This window comes from Rattus norvegicus, chromosome 20 (assembly GCF_036323735.1).
Source record: "Rattus norvegicus strain BN/NHsdMcwi chromosome 20, GRCr8, whole genome shotgun sequence".
Classification (NCBI taxonomy): Eukaryota; Metazoa; Chordata; class Mammalia; order Rodentia; family Muridae; genus Rattus; species Rattus norvegicus.
The window spans coordinates 4,356,318-4,384,252 of record NC_086038.1 but is presented as its reverse complement, the minus strand read 5'-3'; the positions used below and the strand labels follow the sequence as shown (position 1 = coordinate 4,384,252).

At 46.6% G+C, this 27,935-nt stretch overlaps 1 protein-coding gene across 10 annotated transcripts in view; it reads right to left on the bottom strand.

Moving 5' to 3' along the window:
- Positions 1-5,943: 5,943 nt before the first annotated feature.
- Positions 5,944-27,935, bottom strand: part of Btnl5 (butyrophilin-like 5) — a 30,148-nt gene continuing 8,156 nt past the window's right edge. For 3 of the 10 annotated variants that reach the window (XM_063279509.1, XM_063279510.1, XM_063279511.1), the window contains 10 exons: positions 16,495-16,694; positions 15,465-15,559; positions 13,721-14,071; positions 12,123-12,404; positions 11,809-12,009; positions 11,581-11,601; positions 11,473-11,499; positions 9,866-9,892; positions 7,090-7,116; positions 5,944-6,749 (listed from right to left, as the gene is read on the bottom strand). In XM_063279509.1, the coding sequence (XP_063135579.1) occupies positions 6,118-6,749; positions 7,090-7,116; positions 9,866-9,892; positions 11,473-11,499; positions 11,581-11,601; positions 11,809-12,009; positions 12,123-12,404; positions 13,721-14,071; positions 15,465-15,549 (1,653 nt within the window). In that variant the 5' untranslated portion in view covers positions 15,550-15,559; positions 16,495-16,694 and the 3' untranslated portion in view covers positions 5,944-6,117. Of the gene's footprint in view, positions 6,750-7,089; positions 7,117-9,865; positions 9,893-11,472; positions 11,500-11,580; positions 11,602-11,808; positions 12,010-12,122; positions 12,405-13,720; positions 14,100-15,335; positions 15,425-15,464; positions 15,560-16,494; positions 16,912-27,935 lie in introns of those variants that run through there. The other 7 variants (XM_063279514.1, XM_063279515.1, NM_001166351.1 and 4 more) reach the window with 6 other exon arrangements.

Here is a 27,935-nt window from a genome sequence, read left to right as displayed (position 1 = left end):
TGGCTGATCAGTCTGTGTGAGCCCCTATATGTCACGACCACCTCGGCTGGCAAGGAAGACGCAACACGGTTGGATTCTTCTCAACAGCCTTTACTGCAGGACACCTTCATTGTTGACACGGGGGACCACGATTGGCAAAGTCGCTCACCTTATATACACAACAGTATGCTAATAATCTCTCAGGGATTGGTGGGGCACGGGTCACCCCACTATCACCCCACTGACATTCCACTATCACCCCACTACTTGTCCTCCAGGTATTGGCAGAGAACGAATCACCTCACTAGCAAGGTACCGCCCACTCATTAGCATATTACCGGCCAACTGATACCAGGTGCATGCGCAGTACTATTGTTCACCACAGGAGGGCGCTGGATCATACAGCTGCCCTGACAAGGGGACAAGCCTGCGCATGCGCGGTAAGTTGTTTACATTCAGACGGGGCTGGCTGTCGGCGTCATCTTTGTTTTGCCGTGCCACTCCCTACATCCCCCCCTTGTTTGTTTAATAAAATGACTGGTCTAGATCTGGGTGTCACGTCAATCTTGTCATTGCTCCTGACTTAGGTCGTTCCTGACGATGACTCGGCCTTACCCGTCGCTGGGTTACCCTATCGCCACCGGGCCCCGTGTCTTGGGTTGGTCCGAGCTCGAGGAAAGTTGCCCGTCCCTGGATACAATGACTCCACATGACTGTGACAAAAATGATCTAGGGCGAACTCTTGATCTTTCAAAGAGGCCAGCCATATATTGGGAGAAGCACCATGTTCTATAGCGGTCATAGCCTGGTAAACAACCTCTTTGTGTCTGGCATGTTCTCTTTTAAACGGCCAATAAGCCAGAGATCTATTCCGCATCCCAGGAGGACAATAGCTTCCCAGGCAAACATGCCCGCCCACTCCTTAAAAAGGGAGAAAGCATTGGTAATCCATGAGGTAAAATCTTCAACTATGATGGAGTCCAACCTCGTGCTATTGAGGACAGCAATCTGCATCACCAATTGTCTTGATAGTTGCTCTGCTTTCATGGACCAGTATCCTTTCAGGTAATTTGAGATTTCTTTGCTCTGTTTAAAATGCTGAGAAAAGTTAGCTCGCAAAGGAACAATGCATAAGCCTCTAAGGGTGGAAACGCAAGACAGCCTTGTCATATGATACAGTGCTTCAATTTGTTTTTGAACTAAATCTATCCTTTGATTAGCTAATAGAAAGCCAGATGCCAAATGGGTACATTGCTCACATTAGAGCTTATAACTGGCATGGGTACTGGCCAGGATCTGGCAATAGCCCACAAGATGAGTGAATCAGCCTGGATTACCATTCCCAGTAATAGTAGGGTTCGTAGTCTCATCTTCAGGAAGAGCAGAAGGCAATCTTCGAGTCAAGTGCTCAGGCACCCAAATTGGATTTTCTTTTTTTTTTTTTTTTGTAAAGATTTATTCATTTATTATGTGTATGTGAGTACACTGTCTCTGTCTTCAGATACACCAGAAGAGGGCATCAGACCCCATTACAGATGGTTGTGAGCCACCATGTGGTTGCTGGGAATTGAACTCAGGACCTCTGGAAGAGCAGTCAGTGCTCTTAACCACTGAGCCATCTCTCCAGTCCCCCAAATTGGATTTTCTTGATTCTGCGGAAAAACACAAACAGCTCCCCTAGATCTCGAAATCATGGGATCTGGGCCACGCCATTCATCAGTTAAGACATCCTTTCACTTTACTTCTGCATTAGTTATAGGTGTAGTAGTAGCATGGCAATCTGCAGCAGAGCGGCCATGTGCATCCAGAATTAAGAAATTTAGAGTAAAAAGAGCTAAAGAACATTGTTCTTTTGGTGTTTGGCTGCTGGCAATTCCCTCTTTTTGTTTTTGTATAAGCTCTTTTAAGGTACGATGTACACTTTCCACAATTCCTTGACCCTGAGGATTGTATGGTAATCCTGTAGTATGACCAACCTGCATTGTCTGGCAAAATGCCTGAAAGGACTTTGCAGTGTAGGCAGGCCCGTTATCTGTCTTGAGACTATCAGGCTTTCCCCAGGCTGCCCATGCCTCGAAGCAATGACTAATGGCATTACCAGCCTTTTCACCAGTCATCAGAGTAGCGTGTACAATACTGGAACACGTATCAACAGAAACATGAGCATATTTTAAATTTCTAAATTGAGATATGTGTGTGACATCCATCTGCCAAAGTTTTTGCGGGATCAGACCACGAGGGTTAATCCCCACATGAGGAGGGTGGTGAAATTGAACACAATTCTTGCAACGTAACACCACATCACGAGCTGTAGCCCTAGAGATGTTAAATTTTTGTTGAAGAGTAAAGGCAGGAACATGAAACTTTTGATGAAATTCTCTAGCGAGATCAACCGGACCAGTATGAAAAATAAACTCTCTACGAGTACTAGCAGCCACCAGGACGTTATTACTGGTCATGGGACCAGGCAAATTTGTATAGGCTCGAATATGTTGTATGACAAATTTATTTTTTCTGGCCCAAATCAAATTTTGTAATTCTAAAAGAATTTGACATACGGTACTAGTCGACCAAATTGGCCCTGCAATTTCAAGTGAGCGCACCGCATTAACTACATAAGCAGAGTCAGAAAATAAATTAAAAGAATCATGAAATCTTTTGAAAACTTCCAATACAATTTTACATTCTGTAATTTGGGGGGTGCCTGGACTATATTGAATTAATACTGGTTCTTTAGAATCAACCATATAGGCACCTACACCTGTTTTGGAGCCATCTGTATAAATATCTAACGCTCCCGGCAAAGGCTCTGAGGCAGTGACCTTAGGAAAGATCACTGGGTGTTCAGTAAAAAATTGTGGCAAAGGATCCTTAGGATAATGATTGTCAAACTAAACACCTTGTCACCTGTTGAGTCCAATAATCATAGTCAAAGATTTTTCTAAGAGAGACAGCCATCAGTTCCATTTCCTTAGAAGCTGTGAAGCTCCTGGTGTCTTTAGGATCAGCTAGTATAAACTTTAGCCAGCCCCCTGGGGAGCTTGCCCAGCCGACTTAGGCTTCTAGCTACAGATGCAGGCTCCAAAAGCCAATTGAAACTTTTTATTTACATTAAGCTACATCAATGGGTGAATCAACCAGCATTTAAAATTTTAACCTTTTCTTTTAAACATGAAACACAAAACATTCAAGCAACGAGAAGCAAAACCCAGACATAAATTGACAGACATGGACAGCTTGGTGCACCAAGGACAGACAACAGACACAGAGGGGAAAAACTAGATGTTGTCCCACCAAAGGGACCCAGATTCCAATAGGAGCCAGCAGAGAGGTAGGATTTCCCCTTTCCCACCACCTCCACAGTGACCATCCACTCGAGTGGAGTTGATATGGACAATGGATTGTCTCAATTCCTGGACTAGTCCATCAATGTGTTGAGACCAAATTCCTGTAAGATACTGAGATATATTACGGGATATCTGAGCAGCACGACTGACATTCACAAATGGTATGGAAGTGAAACACAGTCCTGAATATTTCCACTCACAACCCAATTACATTAACTCCATCGAGCTGTGCATGGGCGTTGAGATGTCCTTGGGGGTAGGGGGTAGGAAAAATGAAACAAATGCTGTAGCTGATGTGTCCTGACTGGTCCCAGCTGAAAGTCCTTGAGACCAGGAATCCAAGTAGGCACACTCTGTACAATACTCAAGACAAAAGTTTAGAATCAAGATATCTTTTTGTTTGATTCTCCTGAATAAATTTTTCAGGCGATCTACCTCTATCAAATCTGATCAGTATGACTCTGTGAGGTTTCCAGAGCCTAATCACACTTCTTAAAAGCACAAAGACAAAATCTTTCTCCCAAAATACTGTGTTCCTTTTATCTCCTTTTCTTTTCTTTTTTTCTTTTGAGACCTTTTCTCCCTCTGACATACTTCTTGTTGCTCTACAAGGACCCTCTGACCTGTCCTAACGGCTGTAATGGCTTCCCACACAAAGAAAAAAATAAACAAAATTACCAGCCTTGCCCACAAAGGATCCATAACTTTCGGTTTCTTCACAGTGGCTCTCCACCTAGGCCCATATCTTTCTTCCTCATATCTGGCTACCTCTTCCTCTAATTCCTCCTCCTCCGACTCTGACAACTCTTGGTCAGAGTCACTGCCAGCCAGTTCTAAGGCTTCTAATTCTTTTAATGGATACAAAGTATCCTCCCCGGATGACTTGTACTTTGTCCTCGGGGCATACCTATTTTTTCCTCCAGCGGCTTTCTTCCGCCTTTTGTATCTCTTTCACTTTTGTTTTAGTAACCTTTTCCTTTTTGCGCGCTCCTAATTTCTCACTCTGCTCCGTTTCTGACATGCTCTCTTCCAAAAAGGGGCATGCCTCTCGAAGCTTACCTTTTAATTTACCTTCTCGCAGTTCTGAATCTGCTTCAGCACACTGAAGGTTCCCCTCGGCACCGGCGATGTTGGTTTCCGGGTTTCGGCACCACTTGTCGCGCGCCCAACGTCTAGTCAGTAAGAACAACACGAGGCAACAGGATTCTTCTGCGAACAGGCCTTTACTGAACAGCTCTCTTGAACAGGGACAGGGGACCACGGACAGCAAAGTCGCTCGCCTTATATACACAACAGTATGCTAATAATCTCTCAGGGATTGGTGGGGCACGGGTCACCCCACTATCACCCCACTACTTGTCCTCCAGGGATTGGCGGAGAATGAATCACCTCACCAGCATGGTACCGCCCCCTCATTAGCATATTACCGGCCAACTGACACCAGGGGCAAAACCCGCGCATGCGCAGTACTATTGTTCACCACAGGAGGGCACCGGATCATACAGCTGCCCTGACGAGGGCACAAGCCTGCGCATGCGCGGTAAGTTGTTTACATTCAGACAGGGCTGGCTGTCGGCGCCATCTTTGTTTTGCCAAGCCGCTCCCTACACCTGTAGGTTCCTGTTAATTGATTTTGTGGGTCTTCTTATGGTCTCCTTAACCCTTGTGGCTCCTCCCATCCTTCCTGTCCATCATCTACGTGATTCTCCCAAGCTCAGCCTAACACTGAGCTGTGATCTCTACATCTGCTTCTGTCCTTTGCTGGGTGAGACCTCACTGATGACAGCTGTGCTGGGCTCCTTCTGTCAGTACAGGAGAATATCATTCACAAGCCATCAGTAATATAAGGGTGGGCTCCTATAATGACTGGGGTCTCAAGCTGGGCCAGTCACTGGTTGGCTAGTCCCTCTAATGCCATTCCATCTTTACATCGTGTAGGCAGGACACATTGTCTAAGCTTCCTTACTACAGGTCTAAGGTTTTGTGGCTGGGTTGGTGTTCTAATCCCTTCACTGGAAGACTTACCTGGTTATAGCAAGAGGCTGTTTCAGGTTTGACAACCCCTACTGCTAGGAATCTTAGCTAAGATCAGTGTGAAAAAATCCTAGACATTCTAATGCCCTTAATTTCTAGCTCATCCCAGAAATTTCCTTGTTCCCCGACCCCATTCCAGCTGTCCAATTCCCCTGCACACTCCTCCTCCTCTTCCCCAGAGCTCTTCCTTCTCTCTGGATTTCCTACCCCCATGCATTTCCACCACCCCCACCTCAACCTCAGTTGTTCCTAAATCCACAGTGGCACCCCCACAGCTACCCGCAATGCAGCAGGGAGGCAGGGAGACCTTGGTCAGCCTGTGAACTCAATTAGAAGACACTGGGGTCCACATGAAATGATGTTCAGGTACAGATGTTATGCAACCATGAAACCAATTGTTCTAGGACACCATTTTTACTTTTAAAAATGGTCACTAGAATTATAAAATAAAATAACTCTTTTGTAAAAGTCAGCTGAAAGTCTCTATACCACTAGAAATACACATTAGTGTCTGCTTATATTTTCTATGCTGTTGGACCCAAGGCATCCATACAGACTATACAAATGAGAGAAAACCACTATGTTCCTATAAAACTTTATTAATACATACTGAAAATTGAGACAATTTTTACACACCAGAATGTACAATTTGCTATTTTACATGAAATGTAAACATTTAATCTAAAATTACATTAAATATAAAAATACTTTACACTCCCACATGGAGTCACATTGACGACTTAGGCAGTGATCCACACTATGGGAACAGAGTGTCCCTGGCATGGGACAAGAGCTGACATTCTTCCCCCTCTTTGCCCTCCTCTTGTTCCTCCCCTTTCTCTCCCTCTTCTCCCTCCTGCCCCTCAGACACACAGGCCATGGTGCTGACAGTCATCGAGACATTTCCAGACTTAAGCCGAAAGTATGGAAGAAGAGTCCCAGAGAAGGAAGCCTCATAGGAGAAAATGTGGGACATGTCACTCATGTTATAGAAGGAGATTTCCCCTTCATCGTAGTCCACAAACACCCCCACACTCTGTGGAGCTTGCCTGATGGATAAGGAAGCCCTCCCACGTTCAACATAGGCAAAATACCCACAACTAGACTGCCCCACTGTCCAAAACCCCTTCTCTGGACTCTCAAAATAAAAGTCTTTCCTCTCCACAACCTCCCTACAGACCCCCAGACTCCATTTGCTGCCTTCTCCATTTGCCAGCTTGACCTCCCAGTAATATCTTCCAGAAGAGATGCCTTTGGTGCCTAGCACACTGAAGAGGTCGATGGATAGCACACGGAAGAGTTCATTGGTGTCTTTCCGGGTCACTCTCATTCTATCCTGGGAGATGACAAGGGTGGGGTGGGCAGAGGCTGGATCCAGAGTGAAAGTCCCTGGAGAGAGAGTTACCAATCATGGGAGGTCCTGTCCAGGACTCAGAAAAAGCTATGGCTACCCCTCTCCCTACAAGCATCTTAGCATCTTCTAGGGCATTAAGTCCCTCACATGAGAGCCTTGTGGCTCAAACCCAGGTCTTGCAAGCAGAGGGAGGGAAGAAAAGTCCAATTAGGATGTCAAGATAACAAGGCACTTAAGAAGGAGACCAGCTTAGTAACTGCCACCTCTGCCATCCACATCACTGCACCCATCAACACCTGGGAGACCACAGAGAAGAGGAGAGACCAGAGCCAGAAGCACAGGGCAAGTGTCCCTAAGGAACACAGCATCACTCACAGGCCTGGAAGTGTTCCCTGCGCCAATCTACAAGAGAAATACAGATCATGTGAGGGGGTTCACAGATTACCCATCTATCTGTTCAGCAACTGTCTTCAGAAACACAGAATTTCTAGGCTTCTGAAGTTGGGGTTATAGGGACAATATGCATCTCTCTCTCTCTCTCTCTCTCTCTCTCTCTCTCTCTCTCAAACAGACACACACACACACACACAACACACACACACACACATACACGCAAAGGGAGAGAGTAACACATAAAAACACACATAAACAGAGAGAGACATAAAATATACCTATATACTCACACAGAGTGAGGGAGAGATGCACACATGAAAACACACACACACACACACACACACACACACACACACACATCTGCTGTAGCCCGTCCAAAAAGACTCAAACGGGGCAGGGGCTTAACATCCATCCCTAATAAAGGCAGAGAAGCCTCCTCTCACTGTGCCTTGTCAGGACCCAGACACAACCATCCGGGAAGCTACACATCCTTGAATCAAAACTCTCCAAGAATGGGAGGGAGGAACGGTGATGAAGGAGGAGACCTGTGAGTTTGAGAGCAACTACGCTACATGAGGAGTTAGAGAAAAGTCTGAGCTACATAGTAAGACCCTGTCTGAGAAAACAGCATCATGGATGGTGCTCTAGAGTACAGAACCTGCAAGGCACAGTGTTTGGTCTTACAGAACAACAAGTAAACCAAAGTCCAAGGCCACTTGATGCTCTTTCAGAAAACATTGCTTCTGTTCCCAGACTCTCATGGACACCCATGGCCTTCTGTTCCTGCAGTTCCGGAGACCAACACACTTGCCCAGACTTCAACACATACACATGGCACACAGAGACACATTCAAGAAAAACACTCATTCACAGAATAAATAGATACAGACAGACAAATGGATAGACAGTATCTCTTTTTTAAAAAGAAGAGAGATGATGCTTCTGAGCAGTGCAAACTTGCATGTGGGGCCCCCTAATACAGCGATAACAGGACATCGGGTGGGATTTCAAGCTGATCACACATGCGTCAGCAAGACCCTAACCATCCGGGAGGCAATGGCCACCAGAATCAGATCACTTGGTTTAAACACCCAATTCCTGAGTAGCCAGGGTCTCTGAAGACAGAATCAAAGGGGGCCACAATGCCAAGCACAACATGGAGACAGAGGGTGTGATTGTGTTTGAGTGACAGAGAGAGATAGACAGAGACAGAGAGAGACAGAGACAGAGAGAAACAGAGACAGAGAGAGACAGAGACAGAGACAGAAACAGAGATGTAGGTAACACCAGGAGATCAGAGGAAAATAAAGAAAAGGAACTCAAAACTGAGACAAAGCCGCAAGAACCCCAACATTAAGGAGGACACAAAACCAAAGACTATCTTACAGAGACCACGTTCCCAAACCTCCTAGACTGACGTGGAATCTTCTGGAAGCAGCACTTCTGCTCCACAAGGACATCATGGCCTCCTCCACAGTCTCTGCTAGCAGCTGAACTCCCCACTAACCCTGCACCTACAAGATGTCCACTGATCCAGATGGCTGCAGACGGGGCCAGGCTGATGCTGACAATGACTTACCCTGCCAGGTGCCCCCAAAATGTATCCCGTGGATCTAAAAGGGAATTCCTGCACTCTTCTATGGAGGCTTCTTCAGTGACAGGGACAGGGGAACACTTAGATCATCCTGGGGAAGCAGGGATGGGGACTGAGGGAGAGGAGGATGACAGAAGCTGAAGAAAGGGAGGTCAGAGGAAAGATGTCAGAGCTGTGCACACTCCTGCTGGGGAGATGAACAAATGTCTAGTCACATACAGAGAGAGTGTCAATGACAGACCAAAGGGAAGATTCCACTCAGCTACAGCTTGTAGGAACAAAGAATCAAGGAGCTCAATTAGTTCCGTATAGGAACACCAGCTATGGAGGAGGAAATGCAATCCTTAAGGGGGAAAAAACCCTTCCACCAATAGCCATTAAATGTTTACACACTTACTTAGGGGAGGACATGATCAGCAGACCTTCCCCTGGCCACCATTAACAGTCATAACTCATGCAGAGAGTGACTGAGAACTTGGCAGCTAATGGTGCTGGTACCGAGGTTAAGCATGACTTCTATAAGCTGTGATCTCTACACTCATGACAACATACACAAAGGTACAAGGGTACAGACAGACAGACAAAGAGACAGACAGAGAATGGAAGAAAGAAGGAATCTTTGGGAGAGGAGAGGCTTTCTTGCTCCTAAAGGACCCTGTCCTGTGTAGGTCTCCTTGGGGTAGTCACAACCTCTGACAACTCAAGAGGATGACAACTACTTCCTGTTATGTCAGCTAGACACAGTAGGCTCATCTGGGGACAATGAACCTGAATAAGGAAAGTGCTTCCATAGCACTGACCAGGAGGCAAGTTTGTGGAACCTTGTCTTCACTGCTGATTGATATGAGAGAACCCAGCCCATGGGGGCACGGTCATCACTTGGCAGGCAGTTTTAGGATTTGGGTGAAAAGAAACTGAGCAAGCCACAGGAAGTAATCTGCTAAGCAGCACTCCTCCATGGCTTCTGCCTCAGCTCCTGCCTCCAGGTTCCTGCCTGTTGGGTTCCTGCCATGACTTGCCCTGTTGACAGACTGGGAGTGAGAGTCAAGTGAACACTTTCTACCTTGAGGAAATGCTCTGGTCTTGCTGTTTTATTACAGCAGGAGAACCCCTAACTAAGACCCCTGCTCTGCCCAGAGGGAGCATTCAATAATAGCCACATACCTGCATACAGCTGGGCCTTCCTCCAGGCTGTAAATGAACACACTCTGGTGAGAACTCATTCACAATACCCCACTTGAAGAGTCTGTGAAACCTTCCTCCATCCATTCTAAAATGAGTCTATGCCTAGAATGAGAGAGAACCCTGAGAACCTGACTCCTGAGAGATGCAGGGGCAACAGAGTGTTATGGAAAATTCCCAGGAAAACAGATCAGAAAGATGTCATTGTGGGCTAAGATCTCCCACTGAACCGTGTTCTGTATGGCTTTTTAAAAATTGTTTTTTTGAAATGTGTTTATCTTACATATATGATTGCTCTATGTGCATGTACACCCGCACACCAGAAGAGGACATCCAATCATATTACAGATGGTTGTGAGCCACCATGTGCTTGCTGGGAATTGAACTCAGGACCTCAGGATGAACACACAGTGCTCTTAACCTTTGCGCTATCTCTGCAGCCCTTCTGTGCGGCTTTCAGCTGTAAAATAGCTACATCTAATTCAAAAAGAAAAACAATGATAGGCGTAGTTATCACATTACTATTCTAAACGTATTCAGTGTTACTGTTAAGCAAAATATTGCAATACAAGTAAATATCATAGAGAGGAAAGTAAAGTTATTCCATAATCATCGGAAAACATTACTACATCAGCTCTTTTTTAAAAGAGCTATTTTTGGAAGTGTGTTGAAGAATAGAATGTGTACTAGTGTGGATATATAATGAATTTTTGGAGAAATTCCCAGTGTTCCTTGGGTAAAACATCTTTAAAGCCAGGTACAGCTATACCAGAGCACCAACATTCCAATCTCCTTCCTGTTGAGGACAGACACCCAAGTCTCTGCCCATCACCTTCATCAACACCTTCAAGAGTGTTTGTCAATGTTCAAAGCTAGAGTCATGTGAGAGCAGGGAGCCTCAATGGAGAAGATGGTTCCAATAAACTGGCTGTGGGAAAGCAGTGAGGTGTTTTCTTGATTGATTGATTGATTGATTGATTGATTGATCGATTTACATACAAGGAGCCTGCCATTGGGAGCAGTGCTACATCTATACAGGTGATCCTGTACTGAGCCAGCAAGAAACTTGAAGAAGCCATTGGGAACAAGCAAGGAAGCAGCCTTGCCTGGTGGTCTCTGCTTCAGTTCCTGATCCAAGTCCCTGTGCTAGGTCCTGAGATGAGTCCGAGACAAGGTTTTCCCCAATAGCAAACTATGATTCAAAAACGTGTATGACAAATATAACATCCCCTCTCCAAATTACCTTACTGAATTACAGCAATAGACACCTAACTAAGATACATCCTTTAAAGACATCTCACTGCTACTGTTTGCTTCAGACAGAAGCTGTGTGAGGTGCAGACAGAGGTCTAGAGCTACTGAAACCTGAGGCACCAATATATTTGTCAGGAGTTGGTTGAATTAAGACCCAGGGACCAGGACAAACCAAAGAGTCACACATTTTCCAGCTCTGGGCAGAGATCAGGTGTCTAAATACTAGGATTCCACCTCCCAGAACCTTCCACTTCTGTCCTCAGGAGGGAACCCATTCTGCCTAGAATTAAGGAGAGGGCACTGAGGAATGATGGGACACTGGAACAGTCACTCACCGCGATTGTAGGTGGCTTTCCTCCTATCTGAAAAGCAACACACGGGTGTCAAGAAAACGGCTGGGCTCACTAGGGCACAAGAGGGCTCAGGAGGAAAACAAGACTCACCAAGTTCCTCCCTGAGTGCACCTGAAAAACATCAAGGAGAGGGGGTCTGTACACTTGGGAGGAAGAAACGAAACACAGTTTGGGTGCCTGACACTCTGGACTGCAAACCACCAGAACCAAAGGATTACAGCCCTTCACTCTGGGGATTTTAGGCCACCTATCCTGATTCCAGAACACAAGGCCCTCCTGGGGACTCTGAATCTGTCTGTTGCAGCTGTGGTGACTCACTAGCAGTCCTCAGAGCATCCTCCTTTATCGTCTGTAACTCATCCTTCTCAAGCTGAAAATGGCTCCATTCCTGCTGCAACTTCAGCCTTCCAGAATGTTCTCTTATGAGAAGATAGCTTGTGCCTGAGACTAGAAGTCCCATCATGGTCAGGATCACAATAAAAGCTGCCTTCCAGGGAGAGGCCTGAGGGAAAAAGGGCTCTGGGGCCCAGGCAGGGAGCCAGTGGTGGGTGAAGCTGAAGAAAGACAGACCAGCACCTTCCAGGAAGACCATACATTTCCCAGTCCCTGTATAATTGAGGGACAGCTCTCACCTGGGATGACAATGGCTATGGCTTTCTCCTGACCCAAGACGGGATTGAAGATGGAGCAGGCCACATTCCTCACAGAGCTGTCTCTCAGCACCAGTGAGGTCTCTGTGCTGAACAGTCCTTCAGCATCTTCATGGAGGGTCTCCGAGGATGCTGGGAGATCCTCTCCTGTGGAGTCTCTCCAGTGCACCTGGGGCTCCGGGTACCACCCTGAAGTCATGCACACAACACACACTCCACCATCTTCTGGACCTTTGATGTACACTTCAGGAGTAGAGCCCATCGCTGCAGGACAGATGTGAACACACAAGAAGCCATTTAGGTTGAGGGACCCTGGGACAAATTCTGTGACTCACAGGATCCTTTCACAGGGCAGATGGGAATTGAAGAGGAAAGGCTGTCCTGGATTAGGCTGGTCCCCTGTTGCGTTAGAGGAAAGTTAAGAGAGCCCACTGTGAGGAACAGAACAAAGGTGTAGGAGGCAGTGCTGATGCTAAGGTCCTGTTCCCCAGATGGTTCATGATCAATCAGTAAAGGAAGCCATGGGCCAATTCCTAGTCAGAAGGTAGAGGCAGGAATTCTGGATCCCTAGAAGTAAGAGAGAGACACAGGGAAGAGGAGGGAGTTCACCATGATTTGAGGTGAGAACCAGGCAAACAGGTGACATCTCAAACAGGAGTAGCCATACAGCTGCTCTACCATGTGGGTGGTCAGGGGAGTTTAGCAACCAAAGAATGGGGCAGTTGGGAGAGACAAATAAAAGATATAGTAAGGGCAAGATGTTTCTGACAGAAGAAAGTAGTGTTCAATATTGTGCCAGAAGACAGGTTAAATGAATGAAGTGTGTGTCTGTGTGTGTTTTGTCCCAGAACTGAAGGGAGACTGGGTGGGGCCTGGTAGAAGAGTCCACTTCCTGCAGCAAAGGTGAGTAGAGTGGAAAAGAGGAAAGGCATCTTCACACCACACATGGCCTGTCTTGCATCCACACAAGATCCTGAGGAAACTGAAGGATGTTGAACACAGGAGCCCTGAGATGGAAACTAGTGCTCCATCTGTCCACTCTCCACACACCTATGACACCCATAGCAGGCTCACACCCAGCTCTCCTCTCCAGGGAAGTCAGACCCTGAGCTTCCTTCCTTCCTCTCCTCAATACCTTGCCTTTAGCCTTGATCATCACTTGTCACTGACAACTCCATAACCCACTCTGATTTTCCTGCCTACACCTCAAAAATATACATTTCAACCGCTGGTATTTTCATAACACTGACATAATCACTAATTCACAGAAGTAGACACAGCACATTTTAGGAAAGGCCACATATACAATATGGGTGGAATTTATCTATGGCAAGTTTACTGCGTGTTTCTGACCCCAAAATGTGAAATTAAAAATAAGTAGAGATTAAAATGAGAGACCAGAGCAACCATGTGAGTCGGGCAAGTCAGAGCAAGCTCAAGGACAGTCTGGCAAACATGAGAACTTCTCTCAAAGCATAAAAGAAAGGAAGGGCTGGGTGATGTCATCTGTCAGTTTCCTGTCAGTTTCCTCCCACACAGAGGTCACCTAAGATTTTTAGAACAGGGATCAGTTAACCCACCTGCCACCTTCAGTTCCAAGATGGCCTCTTCATAGAGCACTCCCTGTTTGAAGTGGCAGACGTGTATCCCACTATCTGACTCCTGGACATTTTGGATCCTCACAGCAGCCTTGCCTTCATGGAATTGATCCTTCACCAGCGAGGTCCGCAAAGAATACTCAATCATCTGCTCTTCCTTCTGCTCCTCTTGGTCCCGATAGACAAATACTGCTTCTGAGAATCTGGTGCGGAACCACCTCAGCTCCTCCATGTTCTCCACACTCATGGCTGGAGACACGGAGCAGGGAAGTATGGCTTCCCTACCTGGTGCGACCACAACGGGGTCTGAGGGACCAAAGACCCGGAAACCCTCTGTGGACACAGATGTAGCAGTGAGAGGCTAGAGGGACACAGGGCAGTGCACAGAACACACTCTGAAGGAGAGTATCATGCCAGGAGAAAGCAAGGGGTAGATGGGGTGGCTCTAGGCATTGTGCATCAGGCATCCATGAGTAACTTAACCAATGTAGGAATAGACAAGCTACCTTTGGACACAGCAGTGCCCTCCATAAATAATGCAAAAAAAAAAAACTCTTCTACCTATGTTCCTGGCCCGAGACCCTTCCATAAAGGAATTCCTTCTGGATTCTTTCTCCAACTTGCATGTCCGTCCTCACCAGATGCATTTCAGGTAAGTGAATCTTCTCTGAGAATTCTCATGTCAGTATGTTGGGGTAGGTTCAAAATCATAAATCTATAAGGATCACTACCGATGCTCACATGATTGGCTATATGGCCACACTGTGAGAAGCACAGGTATAACTGGCTGGTCTAACACAAGACCCAATGCTAAATTCTGATATCACTCAGTTTTTTCAACCACTAAATAAAGAAAATATTAAAACATAGGACCGAAGCTGAAGAGAGGACTGAAAAACTAAGATCCCAGAGATTCCTGCAGAGGACCCAGATTCAATTCCCAGTCCAAACAGGTGGGTTCATGACAATCTGTGACACTCTTCTGAATTCTAGGGACATGAGGCATATGTGTGTTACATGGACACACATTATGGGGTTATTTTTCTGAACAAGCCACCTGCATTCCAGATGTCCCAGTAACTTCCTCATACAGAAGAAAGATTGCCTCTCCCTAGGGCCTTGGTCCTGTAAACCTCAAGGACATTGTCACAGGGACTGTGGCCCCAAGAGCTCTTTGTGACTGTGCACTGCTCCATTTGTGTCTAGCACACTGCTGCCACTAGAGAGTCCAGGACACCTGAGAGCTGTATTCTAATCCCCACCTCTGACCTTTACATGAAGGAAAAGCCTCTGCCTGCTCTGCTCAAGGATCACTGCTGACTCTGACTCCCACCAAGGGACACCAGGCCATCAGGGCTCTCCCAACTCAATCCTCCTCCAGGCAGCCCCAGTTTCTCTCTTGTTGGGTTGTTCTGCAGGAGCCACACTGGCCTCTCACACCCCAGGCACAATGCCAGCACCAAGGCTGTCCCACCTATACTTCCCAGGGAGGATCTGACTATGTAGCTCAGGCTGGCCAAGGGCTCACCGCATTCCAGTGTCAGCCTCTCGAAGGCTGATGCACGCATGCTCGCCTAGATTTTCATTCCTAACTCACTACAAATGGAAAGATGGCAAAATGCTTGGTTCCAGGTTTGTGAGTCTCCTGCACATCTGAGCTGCAGAGCTCCTGGCACATCCTGGCCACTGTAGGGAGACACGGGAAGGGAGAGCAGGACAGACTCACTTGTGGTCACCCAGCAAAGCAGCTGTGTAAGGACCAGGAGGTAGGAGTCCTGGAAGAGCACAGAGGGCTTGCAGTAAATTCCCATGTCCGCTGAGCTGAAGAGAGAAAGAGGAGAGGCAGGTAAACAGCCTGGAGCAGGCAGCAGAAGGCAAGATTCTCCCAGATGTTGGACCCCTCATCAGAGACTGCATGGCTGAGAGAGGAAATCTGCCCACAGGACCAAGACTTATCTGTGCACACAGGGTGAAGGCTCCCCACAAGCCAACACTGAGAAATGGCCAGACATGGGCTGCTCTCAGCCCTGCAGAAGACTGGGCAGCTGGGGACGTCAAGTCATCTGAGAGGAAGCTATTACTTTATTCCCCACCCAGTCCCAGCTCTAGGGCAACCAAGCTCTACACAGAAATAGGCTCTTCCTGTCCCACGGCCTTGGGGAGAGCCCAGTATAGACACCATGACTCGAACTCCCCCTTAGCCACATACTGCCTGTGACCCCAACACATGGAGCCTGGGCCCGGCCCCATCCTCAGGAATACCTTGGACCCTGTATTCTTTGGCTCCACAACTGTGACCAGCCCCTTACGGGCAGCGTCAGAGACACACAGATCTCTGAGAACACTGACATGACCATCACAAAAGCCTTGTTCTGGATCTTGGTTGTGGAGTTTGTCTACACTTCTGTTCCAGCCCAGACTGAGCCATGGTTCCTGAAATGACTTTACATGACAGGTGCCATACACACATGTCCCACAACACAGGTTTATCCTCATAGTCTCTGTTGGAAAAGACCAAGCTGGGTGTATACAGGGTTTTAAAGAACAAGAACTTCATCAAAGAACAGCTTCTTCCCAAACCACCTGCTGCTTGGAAGGAGAAGGGGTGGGGAGGGAGCCTAAGGGAGAAGGGAAACAGAGGCTCTCTGAGCTGTCTCCATGCTCACCCACCAGGAAGGTGACCTGCTGGGACTCACTCAACCTAATCTTCTCTCTGCTTCTTCTGCAGGCCCCAGTTGTCTTCAATGCCCACCTACCTGCTTCTCTTGGCTCCCAGCTTTGAAAGGCCGTGACTTCATCAGGAACAGCTCAGGGCCAAGGTGACACAGCAGACCCCAAATCTTCCTCTCACACCTCAGCCCTGCTCCAAGAGGCTCTCACAGCTCTAAGCTTGGCTCTTCTCAAAGTCAGCAGCGGGTCTCCACATCTTCAGAATCATGGTTTCTAGAGCAGCATACTACAAGTACAGCATAACCCAGGTTGTCACAGCCACTCCAGACACACTGACAAAGACGACAATGAGGATGACCAAAACAGGCTGCCACACAGGCCAGGGCACAAATATGATGAGGACGGATGGACAGACAGATGATCAGATGAGAAGATGGATGGACCAAAACAACCAATGCTGTGGTGTCACGCCTATTCAAGCAGCGCCCTTTGAGCCAACAGAGCGATTACAGTTTCAGCCACTGAAAGTAAAAGTTCCAGCAGTGTGAACAGGGTGTGTGTTCCTTCTGTACGTGGTGTTCTAAGGGGAAGAGGTGAAGGTTCACCTCACCACCTCAACCGCAATCCCACCCTGGCCACTTCCCACGCTGTCCAATGGAAAGAATCCTAAGACCTCCATTTACGGAAATTTTAAAAGATGACAGAAAGAAGACAACAGATTTTTACTGAATCAGTTTTCAGCATCAGGAGTGGCTCACATCTGCACACCGCAGACTTATGTCAACTCCTGTCACAGCTCCAAACCCACATGGTGTCATGAGCCCAGGTCTAGCTCCAGTACCTACTGAGGTGAGGGGCAGGTGGTCTGTCTTCCTTAAACATGTAGTTCCTACCACAATCCCTGCCTCATCTGCAGCCCAGCCCAACCCCAGCTCCTAACATCACAGCAGACTCAGCAGAAACCTGCGAGGGACCTTGGACTCCAGGGGCCTGGCTGTAAACAAACCTTATCTCCTTCTCAGCCACCAGCCCATGTCTCCCAAAGGGGAGGACCAGTTAAGGCAGTCACCAGGAGCTGACAGAGACACTTAGTGGACACTGAGGAAACCAGGACGGGATGCCCATTGTGTCTTCTCCCAGGGCATCACAGTCACAGGCAGCTGTATCAACAGTAGGTGCTAATAAAGGAGGCAGAGATGACTGCTCTTATAGTCACATGATCCTGACTCTGTACACTAACCTTAACCATAACCCATTCTAACGGTCCTATCCATAACCATAACCTGGACCTGAACCTTAAGTGTTCTAAACCAAACCCTACCAACCCTAACACCAGCACCATAACCCTAAAACTGACCATAACCCTCCCCCTAACCCTAACACTAACCCTGACAATGCTACCTCTATCCATAGCCATAGCTTTTCTAAGGTAGAGGCTGGACCATCAGGAACTCAAGGTCATCCTTAGCTACATAGTGAGTTCAAAGTCAGCCTGAGCTATGTGAACCCTGTCTCACACCCTGGAGTCTGAGTGACACAGGACACGTCTTTACACCACCAATGGTGGAGTGCATGAATCACTGTGTCTTTTAGTACAGCCTCTTTCTCTCAGTTTCGGTTTTGTTCAAGGAGCGCCTATTCTGGTGTGGTCTGTAGGGAGCAGGCGGCAAAACAAAGATGGGGCCAAGAGCCAGCCCAATCTGAATGTAAACAACTTACCTCGCATGCGCAGGCTTGTCCCCTCGTCAGGGCAGCTGTATGATCCGGCGCCCTCTTGTGGTTAACAATAGCACTGCGCATGCGCAGGTTTTGCACCTGGTGTCAGTTGGCCTTTAATATGCTAATGAGGGGGCGGTACCATGCTGGTGGGGTGATTCGTTCTCTGCCAATCCCTGGAGGACAAGTAGTGGGGTGATAGTGGGATGACAGTGGGGTGATAGTGGGGTGACCCGTGCCCCACCAATCCCTGAAGGATTATTAGCATACTTTGTGTATATAAGGCGAGCGCTTTTGCCGCTCGAGGTCCCCGTATCACCAATGAAGGTGTCCTGCAATAAAGGCTGTTGACAAGGATCTGACCGTGTTGTGTCTTCCTTGCTGGACGAGGTGGGCACAACAAGTGGTGGCCCTGTACGGGGACCTGAGAATATTCTCGTGGATCCAGAAGTCTTCAGATTCAGGATGGCGACGTCGGAAAATTCCCGGATAAGGGAGGTAAGATGAATAAAGTTCTCTGGAGGTAATCAGAGACTATTAAAGCCTTGGTATAGAGGCCGAGAGGTTCATGAAGTTGAAAGCCTTAGTATAGAGGCCTAGAGTTTTGTGAAGTTGAAAGCCTTGGTATAGAGGCCGAAAGGTTTGGGAACTACGGCAATGTTGTTTCCAATTGATCCTTTGTGGGTAAGGCTTGTAATTTTGTTTATTTTTTTCTTTGTGTGGGAAGCCGTTAGAGCGGTTAGGACAGGTCAGAGGGTCCTTGCAGAGCAACAAGAAAGTATGTCGGAGGGAGAAAAGTTCTCGAAAGAAAAAAAAAAGAAAAGGAGATAAAAGGAACAGAGAGAAGGCAGAGATAAAAAAAAGAGGATAATCAGGACCAGGAAACAAGTAAGATATATTCTTCTTTAAAAGCCTTGACCTTAGAAATGTCAGACAATCTAGAAAGCATCACCTACAGCTTAGAGAAAGTGAAACTAAAGGTAGAACCATCGGGTCCCGGGCTGCCTGCAGAGCAACAAAAGGAAGCACAGGACTCGACCTCAGTTCTACCACCAGACTCGTATTGACCCCTTGAATGGGAACTCAGGTGGTGGATACAGATTTTAAAGGCCGCAGTAAGCAGAATTCAGAAGGATCCCAGAAATTGAAAGCATGTGCAAAGATAAAGATTTGGGGTAGTGGTAATGGTCAAGAGGGGACAAGGTAATAATGGTAAAATGTTTTTGTCTATGTGTTCTTTTAGAGTTATGTTAAAATCTAGAGAAGCAAAGTCGATTCTCATTGATGCTTTGGACCCTGACTAGAGACAGTTTACACCCTAGACAAGAGAGAGAATGGGGTTGAGAAAAACAGTCCTCCCGAACTCTCCACAGATGCTTTGGCAAAAGAAGGAAATGAGCTTAAACTTTTTGGAGCTCTCCTGGGAACAGAAGGAGGTGGAAGACGTCTTGCCTCCTTGCTGGCTCCTATTGGAGAAGTGCTTATTTCTGGTTCTGGGTCCTTTGGGTAGAATGTCTGGGTCCCTTTGGTGGAACACCATCTAGTTCTTTTCCTCTGTGTCTATTGTCTGTCCTTGGTGCACCAAGCTGTTCATGTATGTCAATTTATGTCTGGGTTTTGCTTCTCATTGCTTGAATGTTTTGTGTTTCATGTTTAAAAGAAAAGGTTAAAATTTTAAATGCTGGTTGATTCACCCATTGATGTAGCTTTAACTCCTTTCAAGAAAGGAACAAATATATAAAAAGTTTCAATTGGCTTTTGGAGCCTGCATCTGTAGCTAGAAGCCTAAGTGGGCTGGGCAAGCTCCCCAGGGGGCTGGCTAAATGTTTATACTAGCTGATCCTAAAGACACCAGGAGCTTCCCAGTTTCTAAGGTACTGGAACTGATGGCTGTTTCTCTTAGAAAAATCTTTGACTGTGATTATTGGACTCAACAGATGACAAGGTGTTTCTCTTAAAACTACAGCTAGAAAAAGTAAAAATGGTGATTGATTTAAATATTAAAGGTATGTGTAGCCACTTCATTTTTGTTTCTGATTGGTTTTAAATGTATAAATATTCTCTACATGCCTTGGTTATGGACTATTGGCTTTTAAGTTATTGGATATGGTAAAAAAAAATGTGACATTGGTAACAGAAAGTTGACATAAAACTGGTAAATTTGGATGGAGTCATTCTAGACAACATGTGGCATGAGCCAATCTAGGGAAACAGGTCTAAATTGGGATGATATTTTTATGGAAATCTTATCCCAGAAATCAGGCTTCTAAAAGATTTTAAGGCAATGTCTCTTTATTTAAATACTGGAGACCGCACCATCATGTGTTCATATGTAGGAATTAGCAGTCAAACCTTGTAGCATGAAGGATAGACTCGGTGTTTTGGAGACTGGATTTTGGGATGATGAGGCTGATCTCGAGGAAGAGGCTGCTCAGTGTGAGAGGGAGAGATATGAAGATTGTGGCACCCTAGAAGCGGCCTATGCAAAAGTGGTTAAGGTGCTTGAAAACAATCAATTGTTCATAGCACCTGAAAAGGTTCAAATGGGCCAAATGGTAGAATATATAGGAACTAAAATCACTCCTCATAGTATTTCCCCTCAGAAAATTGAATTACGAAAAGATCATCTAAAAACATTAAATGACTTTCAAAAATTACTAGGAAGCATAAATTGGATTCGACCCTATATTAAAATGCCCAATGTAGATTTACAACCACTTTATGAGATCCTGAAAGGCGATTCTCAGCTTACTTCACCCCGTGTTTTAACCAAGGAAGCACGATTATCCTTGAGGAAAGTAGAAGAAAGATTAGAAAAGGCAATGCTTAGAAGGTACAAGGAAAAGGAAGATCTGCTTTTGTGTATACTGAGAACCTTTCCTCAGCCTACAGGAGTGCTATGGCAACAGGGACCACTTCTTTGGATTTATCCCCATATTTCTCCAAATAAGACCCTTTAATATTATCCTTCTGCCGTTGCACAGCTTGCTGTGTTAGGCGTTAAATCTTGTATTCAGCATTTTGGTATTTTACCCAAGAAAATTATTATACCATATACTACTGCTCAGATGGAAACATTGTGTGCCTTGATAGATGATTGGGCCATATTACGCTGTAGTTTTGATGGAGAGTTTGACAATCATTATCCTAAGGATCCTTTGCTACAATTTTTTACTGAACACCCAGTGATCTTTCCTAAGATCACTGCCTCAGAGCCTTTGTCTGGAGCATTAGATATTTATACAGATGGCTCCAAAACAGGTGTAGGTGCCTATATGGTTGATTCTCAAGAACCAATCTTAATTCAATACAGTCCAGGCACCCCCCAAATTACAGAATGTAAAATTGTATTGGAAGTTTTCAAAAGATTTCATGATTCTTTTAATTTAATTTCTGACTCTGCTTATGTAGTTAATGCGGTGCGCTCACTTGAAATTGCAGGGCCAATCGGTCGACTAGTACCATATGTCAAATTCTTTTAGAATTACAAAATTTTATTTGGACCAGAAAAAATAAATTTTTTATACAACATATTCGAGCCCATACTAATTTGCCTGGTCCCATGACCAGTAATACCGCCCTGGTGGATGCTAGTACTCGTAGAGAGTTTATTTTTCATGCCGCACCGGTTGATCTCACTAGAGAATTTCATCAAAAGTTTCATGTACCTGCCTTTACTCTTCAACAAAAATTTAAAATCTCTAGAGCTGCAGCTCGTGATGCGGTGTTACGTTGCCAAAATTGTGTTCAATTTCACCACCCTCCTCATGTGGGGATTAACCCTTGTGGTCTGATCCTGCTAAAACTTTGGCAGATGGATGTCACACACATATCTCAATTTGGAAATTTAAAATATGCTCATGTTTCTCTTGATACCTGTTCCGGTATTATACACGCTACTCTGATGACTGGTGGAAAGGCTCCTAATGCCATTAGTCATTGCTTAGAGGCATGGGCAGCCTGGGGAAAGCCTGATAGTCTCGAGACAGACAACGGGCCTGCCTACACTGCAAAGTCCTTTCAGGCATTTTGCCAGACAATGCAGGTCAAACATACTACAGGATTGCCATACAATCCCCAAGGTCAAGGAATTGTGGAAAGGGTACATCGTACCTTAAAAGAGCTTATAAAAAAAAAAAAGAGGGAATTGCCAGCGGCCGAACACCAAAAGAACAACTTTCTTTAGCTCTTTTTACTCTAAATTTCTTAATTTTGGATACGCATGGCCGCTCTGCTGCGGATCGCCATGCTGCTAGTACACCTATAACTAATGCAGAAGTAAAGTGGAAGGATGTCTTAACTGATAAATGGCATGGCCCAGATCCTGTGATTTCGAGATCTAGGGGAGCTGTTTGTGTTTTTCTGCAGAATCAAGAAAATCCAATAGGGATACCTGAGCGTTTGACTTGAAAATTGCCTTCTGCTCTTCCTGAAGATGAGACTACGAACCCTACTATTACTACTGGGAATGGTAATACAGGTTAATTTGCTCACCCTGTGGGCTATTGCCAGATACTGCCCAGTACCCATGCCAGTTCATAGGAATTCTACTGTTTTGAGAATAAGACTGGCAAGCATAATCTCTGGCCTTGGTTTCAGTGGGTGCTGTCCAATGAGCAAGGGGCATATACATCCCTGACCCCCTTTGCTAGGTTGATGGGTGAGAACTTCGTGCTGTATAATGTTTCAGCTACCAGAAAAAATGATACCAGGTTGACCAATATTCAATATAATAAGCACTTGGCAAATAATACTGCCACTAGTACTTCAGTATGTGTTAGATCACCTTTTTTCTTTCTGATAATCACTAATGTCAGCAATGGTGTTTTAAATTGTAATAGCTCTCATATAGTCTGCTATTTAGCTGAATGCTGGGATGGCACCAATGACACCACAGTGATGGTTAAGATTCCCTCCTTTGTGCCAATCCCAGTGGAGGCAAACCCAGATAGCTTTCCTATTCTTAATTTGCTGAGAGCCAAAAGAGATTTTGGAATTACGGCAGTCATAATGTCAGCCATTGTGCTGTCTGCTGCTGCACCTACCACAGCTGCAATCGCTATGACCAATCAAATACAGACGGCTGAGACTGTCAATCAGATTGTAGAAAGAACTGCAGTGGTGCTAGAGATACAAGAAGAATTTAATACCCATTTGGCATTTGGCCTTCTATTAGCCAATCAAAGGATAGATTTAGTTCAAGAACAAATTGAAGCACTGTATCATATGACACAGCTGTCTTGCGTTTCCTCCCTCAGAGGTTTATGCATTACTCCTTTGCGAGCTAACTTTTCTCAGCATTCTCAACATTGCAAAGAAATCTCGAATTATCTGAAAGGAAACTGGTCCATTAAAGCAGAGCAACTATCAAGACAATTGCTGATGCAGATTGCTGTCCTCAACAGCACTAGGCTGGACCCCATCATAGTTGAAGACTTTACCTCATGGATTACCAATGCTTTCTCCTTTTTTAAGGAGTGGGCGGACATGTTTGCCTGGGGAGCTATTGTCCTCCTGGGATGAGGAGTAGGTCTCAAGCTTATTGGAAGTTTAAAAGGGGAACATGCCAGACACAAAGCGGTTGTTTACCAGGCTATGACCGCCATAGAACATGGTGCTTCTCCCAATATATTGCTGGCCTCTTTGAAAGATTAAGAGTTCGCCCTAGATCATTTTTGTCACAGTCATGTGGAGTCATTTTATCCAGAGACGGGCAACTTTCCTCGAGCTCAGACCAACCTAAGACACGGGGCCCGGTGGCGATAGGGTAACGCGGCGATGGGTAAGGCCGAGTTATCGTCAGGAACGACCTAAGACAGGAGCAATGACAAGATTGACGTGACACCCAGACCTAGACTACTCATTTTATTAAACAAAAAAGGGGGAGATGTAGGGAGCGGTGTGGCAAAAAAAGATGGTGCCAACAGCCAGCCCCGTCTGAATGTAAACAACTTACCGCGCATGTGCAGGCTTGTCCCCTCGTCAGGGAAGCTGTATGATCTGCCGCCCTCTTGTGGTGAACAATGGTACTGTGCATGCGCAGGTTTTGCACCTGGTGTCAGTTGGCCTTTAATATGCTAATGAGGGGGCAGTACCATGCTAGTGAGGTGATTCGTTCTCCACCAATCCCAGGAGGACAAGTAGTGGGGTGATAGTGGGATGACAGTGGGGTGATAGTGGGGTGACCCGTGCCCCACCAATCCCTGAAGGATTATTAGCATACTGTTGTGTATATAAGGCGAGCGCTTTTGCCGCTCGAGGTCCCCGTATCACCAATGAAGGTGTCCTGCAATAAAGGCTGTTGACAAGGATCTGACCGTGTTGTGTCTTCCTTGCTGGACGAGGTGGGCACAACAAGTGGTCGACTGCAGCATACAGAGGTACCTAATGCTGTGGCTTCAGGGAGTCTGGAGGATGCTTCAGGCTCCCTCTGTGGAACCTTTTGGCTCGGTACCAGCAGGAGCTGGCTGAGTCACCAGTTAGACTCCCTGGCCTTTGGTTTGGTGTGAGCATCCTGTTTGCTATTTTGTTCTCACTTTTTGTGTGTTCCTGTGAGCAATCTGTCTCTGATTATTATTATTTTTATTTACGTGGACTAACAAAATATTTGGACATGGGGCAGAAGAAATCAACTCCCTTGAATCTGCCAGTAGGTCATTGGAATGAGACTAAGTGATGAGCTAATAATCTTTTGGTGACCATTAGAAAGGGCAAATGGACAACTTTGTGCTCATCTGAGTGGCCTCCGTTTGAGGTCGCATGTCCCACCACTGGGACACTTGATCTCTCTGACATAAATGAAATGAAAAGGAAGGTATTTGGAGATGGCTCAACTGCCCACCCTGACCAGGACCCCGACATGATTGTTTGGGAGATGTTAGTAACTAAACCTCCTCTCTGGATCAGACATGTTCTCCCATCAAGTCTATGCAGAAGGAACCACAGAAGATGATTCTACAGGACACCAGCACAGCAGACCTCCTTCTGGACCCCCAAATACATACCCCCCAGCAGCTGTACCCAAGGCCCCACCGGAATCAAATGAAGGGTCTGAAGTACTGCCAGCCCCAGGACCTTCAGGACTCTACCCTCCCATTCCCCAACCAGGTGCGACCCGGAGCCATTAATGGGAATCTGGAATAGGAGAGCCAGCTCCCCTGATACCACGGTGGTTCTCCATGTTTGAGGCTATGGACCCACAGATGAGGATGGGAATCAGGTCATGCAGTACTGGCCTTTTCCCTCCAGATTTATATATGGAAAGCACAACACCCGCCCTTCTCAGACAACCCCAAGGGACTCGCTCACCTGATAGAATCAATTCTCTTTACCCCTCAGTCCACCTGGGATGATTGTCAGCAGCTCCTCCAGGTCCTCTTCACCACTGAGGAAAAGGAACTTCTTCTCGTAGAAGCCAGGAAAAATGTTCCTGGGGCCAGCGGGGTCCCCACCCAGAATCAGGCTGACATTGACAGTGGATTTCCCAACAGGAGACATAATTGGGATTATAATTCAGCTGAAGCTAAGAAGCGCATAAATGTCTCCAGTCAGTCTCTGCTGTCAGGAATCAAAGTCACTTCCCAATCACCAAACAATTTGACTAAGGTAAGAGAACTGAGGCAGGGTTTTGATGAGTCCCCAGCCAACTTCCTGGAGCAGGTCATGCAAGCATTATGTCATTATACAGCCTATGACCAAGCAGTGAGAGCACCAGGCTTCCATGACCATGGTTTTTATAGGTCAGGCCAGCAGGTCATGCAAGCATTATGTCATTATACAGCCTATGACCCTAGCACTAAGAGCACCAGGCTTCCATGACCATGGTTTTTATAAGTCAGGCCAGTAGGGACATTAAAAAGAAACTTCAGAGATGGGAGGGGCTGCAGGATGGGTCGTTGAGGGGTTTGGTGCAGGCTCCTGAGAAAGTTTTTAACAATTGAGAGATAGAGGAAGAAAGCGAACGAAGAAGACAGGAAGAAGACGATGAGAGAGAGATTAAGAAAGAAAAAGACCAGGAGAAAAATTTACAGAGGATTTTGGCAACAGTAGTGAGGGAGGGTAGAGAAGCTGGGTCCCAACTGAAAAAGGGGGAAAGGCTTCTTGACACAAACCAGTGTGCATACTGTAAGGAATGGAACGAGGCCATTCATGGCCAGGGAATGTCCCAATGAAAAGAAGGCAGGGAGGGAGGCCATGACTTGGGAGAGGCGCTCCCCTACCCCAAAGGTGGTGGCCCTGAGTGAGGAAAATGACTAGGGAGAACAGAGTTCCGGTCCCCTCCCTGAGCCCAAAGTAACCTTGAGAGTGGAGGGGAAAGCCACCCAATTCTTGGTGGACACTGGAGGCCAGCATTCTGTCCTGCTCCAGGTGGAAGGACCTATCTCCAACAAAAACTTGTGGGTGCAAGGGAGCAAGGGGATCAAACAGAATACATGGACTACCTGTGAGCAGCTGATCTAGGTGTGGGCCGGATATCCTGCTCATTCATGGGACCCTACCTACTGCTTGGGCAAGATCTCCTCACAAATATGGGGGCCCAAATTCATTTCCTCCCAGATGGACCACAATTGAAGGGACTGATTGGCGAGCCCATCAAAGTCCTGATGGTTAGGTTAGAAGACCATGGTTTGGGCCCCCTCTTGAAGGACCAACCCACCTGCAAGCATCAACTGGTGGCTAAAAACCTTTCCCCAGGCATGGGAAGACACAGCAGGGGTCAGGAAGGCCATATGCTGGCCCTGTCATCCTTATAGAGCTCAAGGCCCAGGCTACCCCAACCTCAGTACATCGATATCCTATGTCCCAAGAGGCCCAGGAAGGCATCAAGCCTCATATCCACAGATTCCTACAATTGAGTATTCTGTGCAAATATCAGTCACCCTGAAACACACCCCTCTTGCAAGTTAAAATGTCGGGCACCCAGGATTATCGCCCAGTACAGGATCTCAGGGAGGTCAACTGATGTATGACCCATCTACATCCTACAGTCCCTAACCCTTACACCCCACTGAGCTCTCTGCCAGCCTCTAGGATGTGGTACACTGTCCTACACTTGAAAGATACATTTTTCTGCTTGCCATTAGTCCCCAAAAGCCAAGACTTATTTGCATTCGAATGGAAAGACTCTGAACTGTGGGTAACTGGTCAGGGGACCCATAACCTGGATGCGACTGCCCCAGGGTTTCACAAACTCACCTACCATCTTTGATGAGGCTCTTCACCAAGACCTGGCAATCTACACGGGATAACCCTTGTTCAATGTATAGATGACCTATTGGTGGCAGCTGATAATACGTCCAACGCCTCGAAAGCACCATCGCCTACTTGTGGAGCTGGGGAGATTGGGTACTGGGCCTCAACAGAGAAGGCCGAGATTTGCAATGTACGGTGAGCTACCTAGGCCACCTACTGAAAGATGGCCAACGGTGGCCGTCGGAGGCCTGAAGGAAACCATCCTCCATATTCCCCCACTGACAAGTCTAAGCAGGTAAGAGAATTCCTAGGCATTGCTGGGTTCTGCCTGCTATGGGTTCCTGGCTTTGCAGAGATGGCAGCCCTGCTCTACCCCCTCACAACAAATGGGCAACCATTCACATGGGGGGAGAGGGAGCAAGAAGCCTTTGCTGCCATCAAACTGGCCCTGATAACAGTGCCTGCGCTGGGGCCTCCAGACACCTTGAAGCCTTTCCATCTGTTTGTGGCCAAGAACAAGGGGACACCAAAAGTGGTACTCACCCAAAAATTGGGCCCCTAGAAAAGACCCAAAGCCTATTTGGGACCATAGGTAGTGCTGCTCACTACTCCCAGAGCA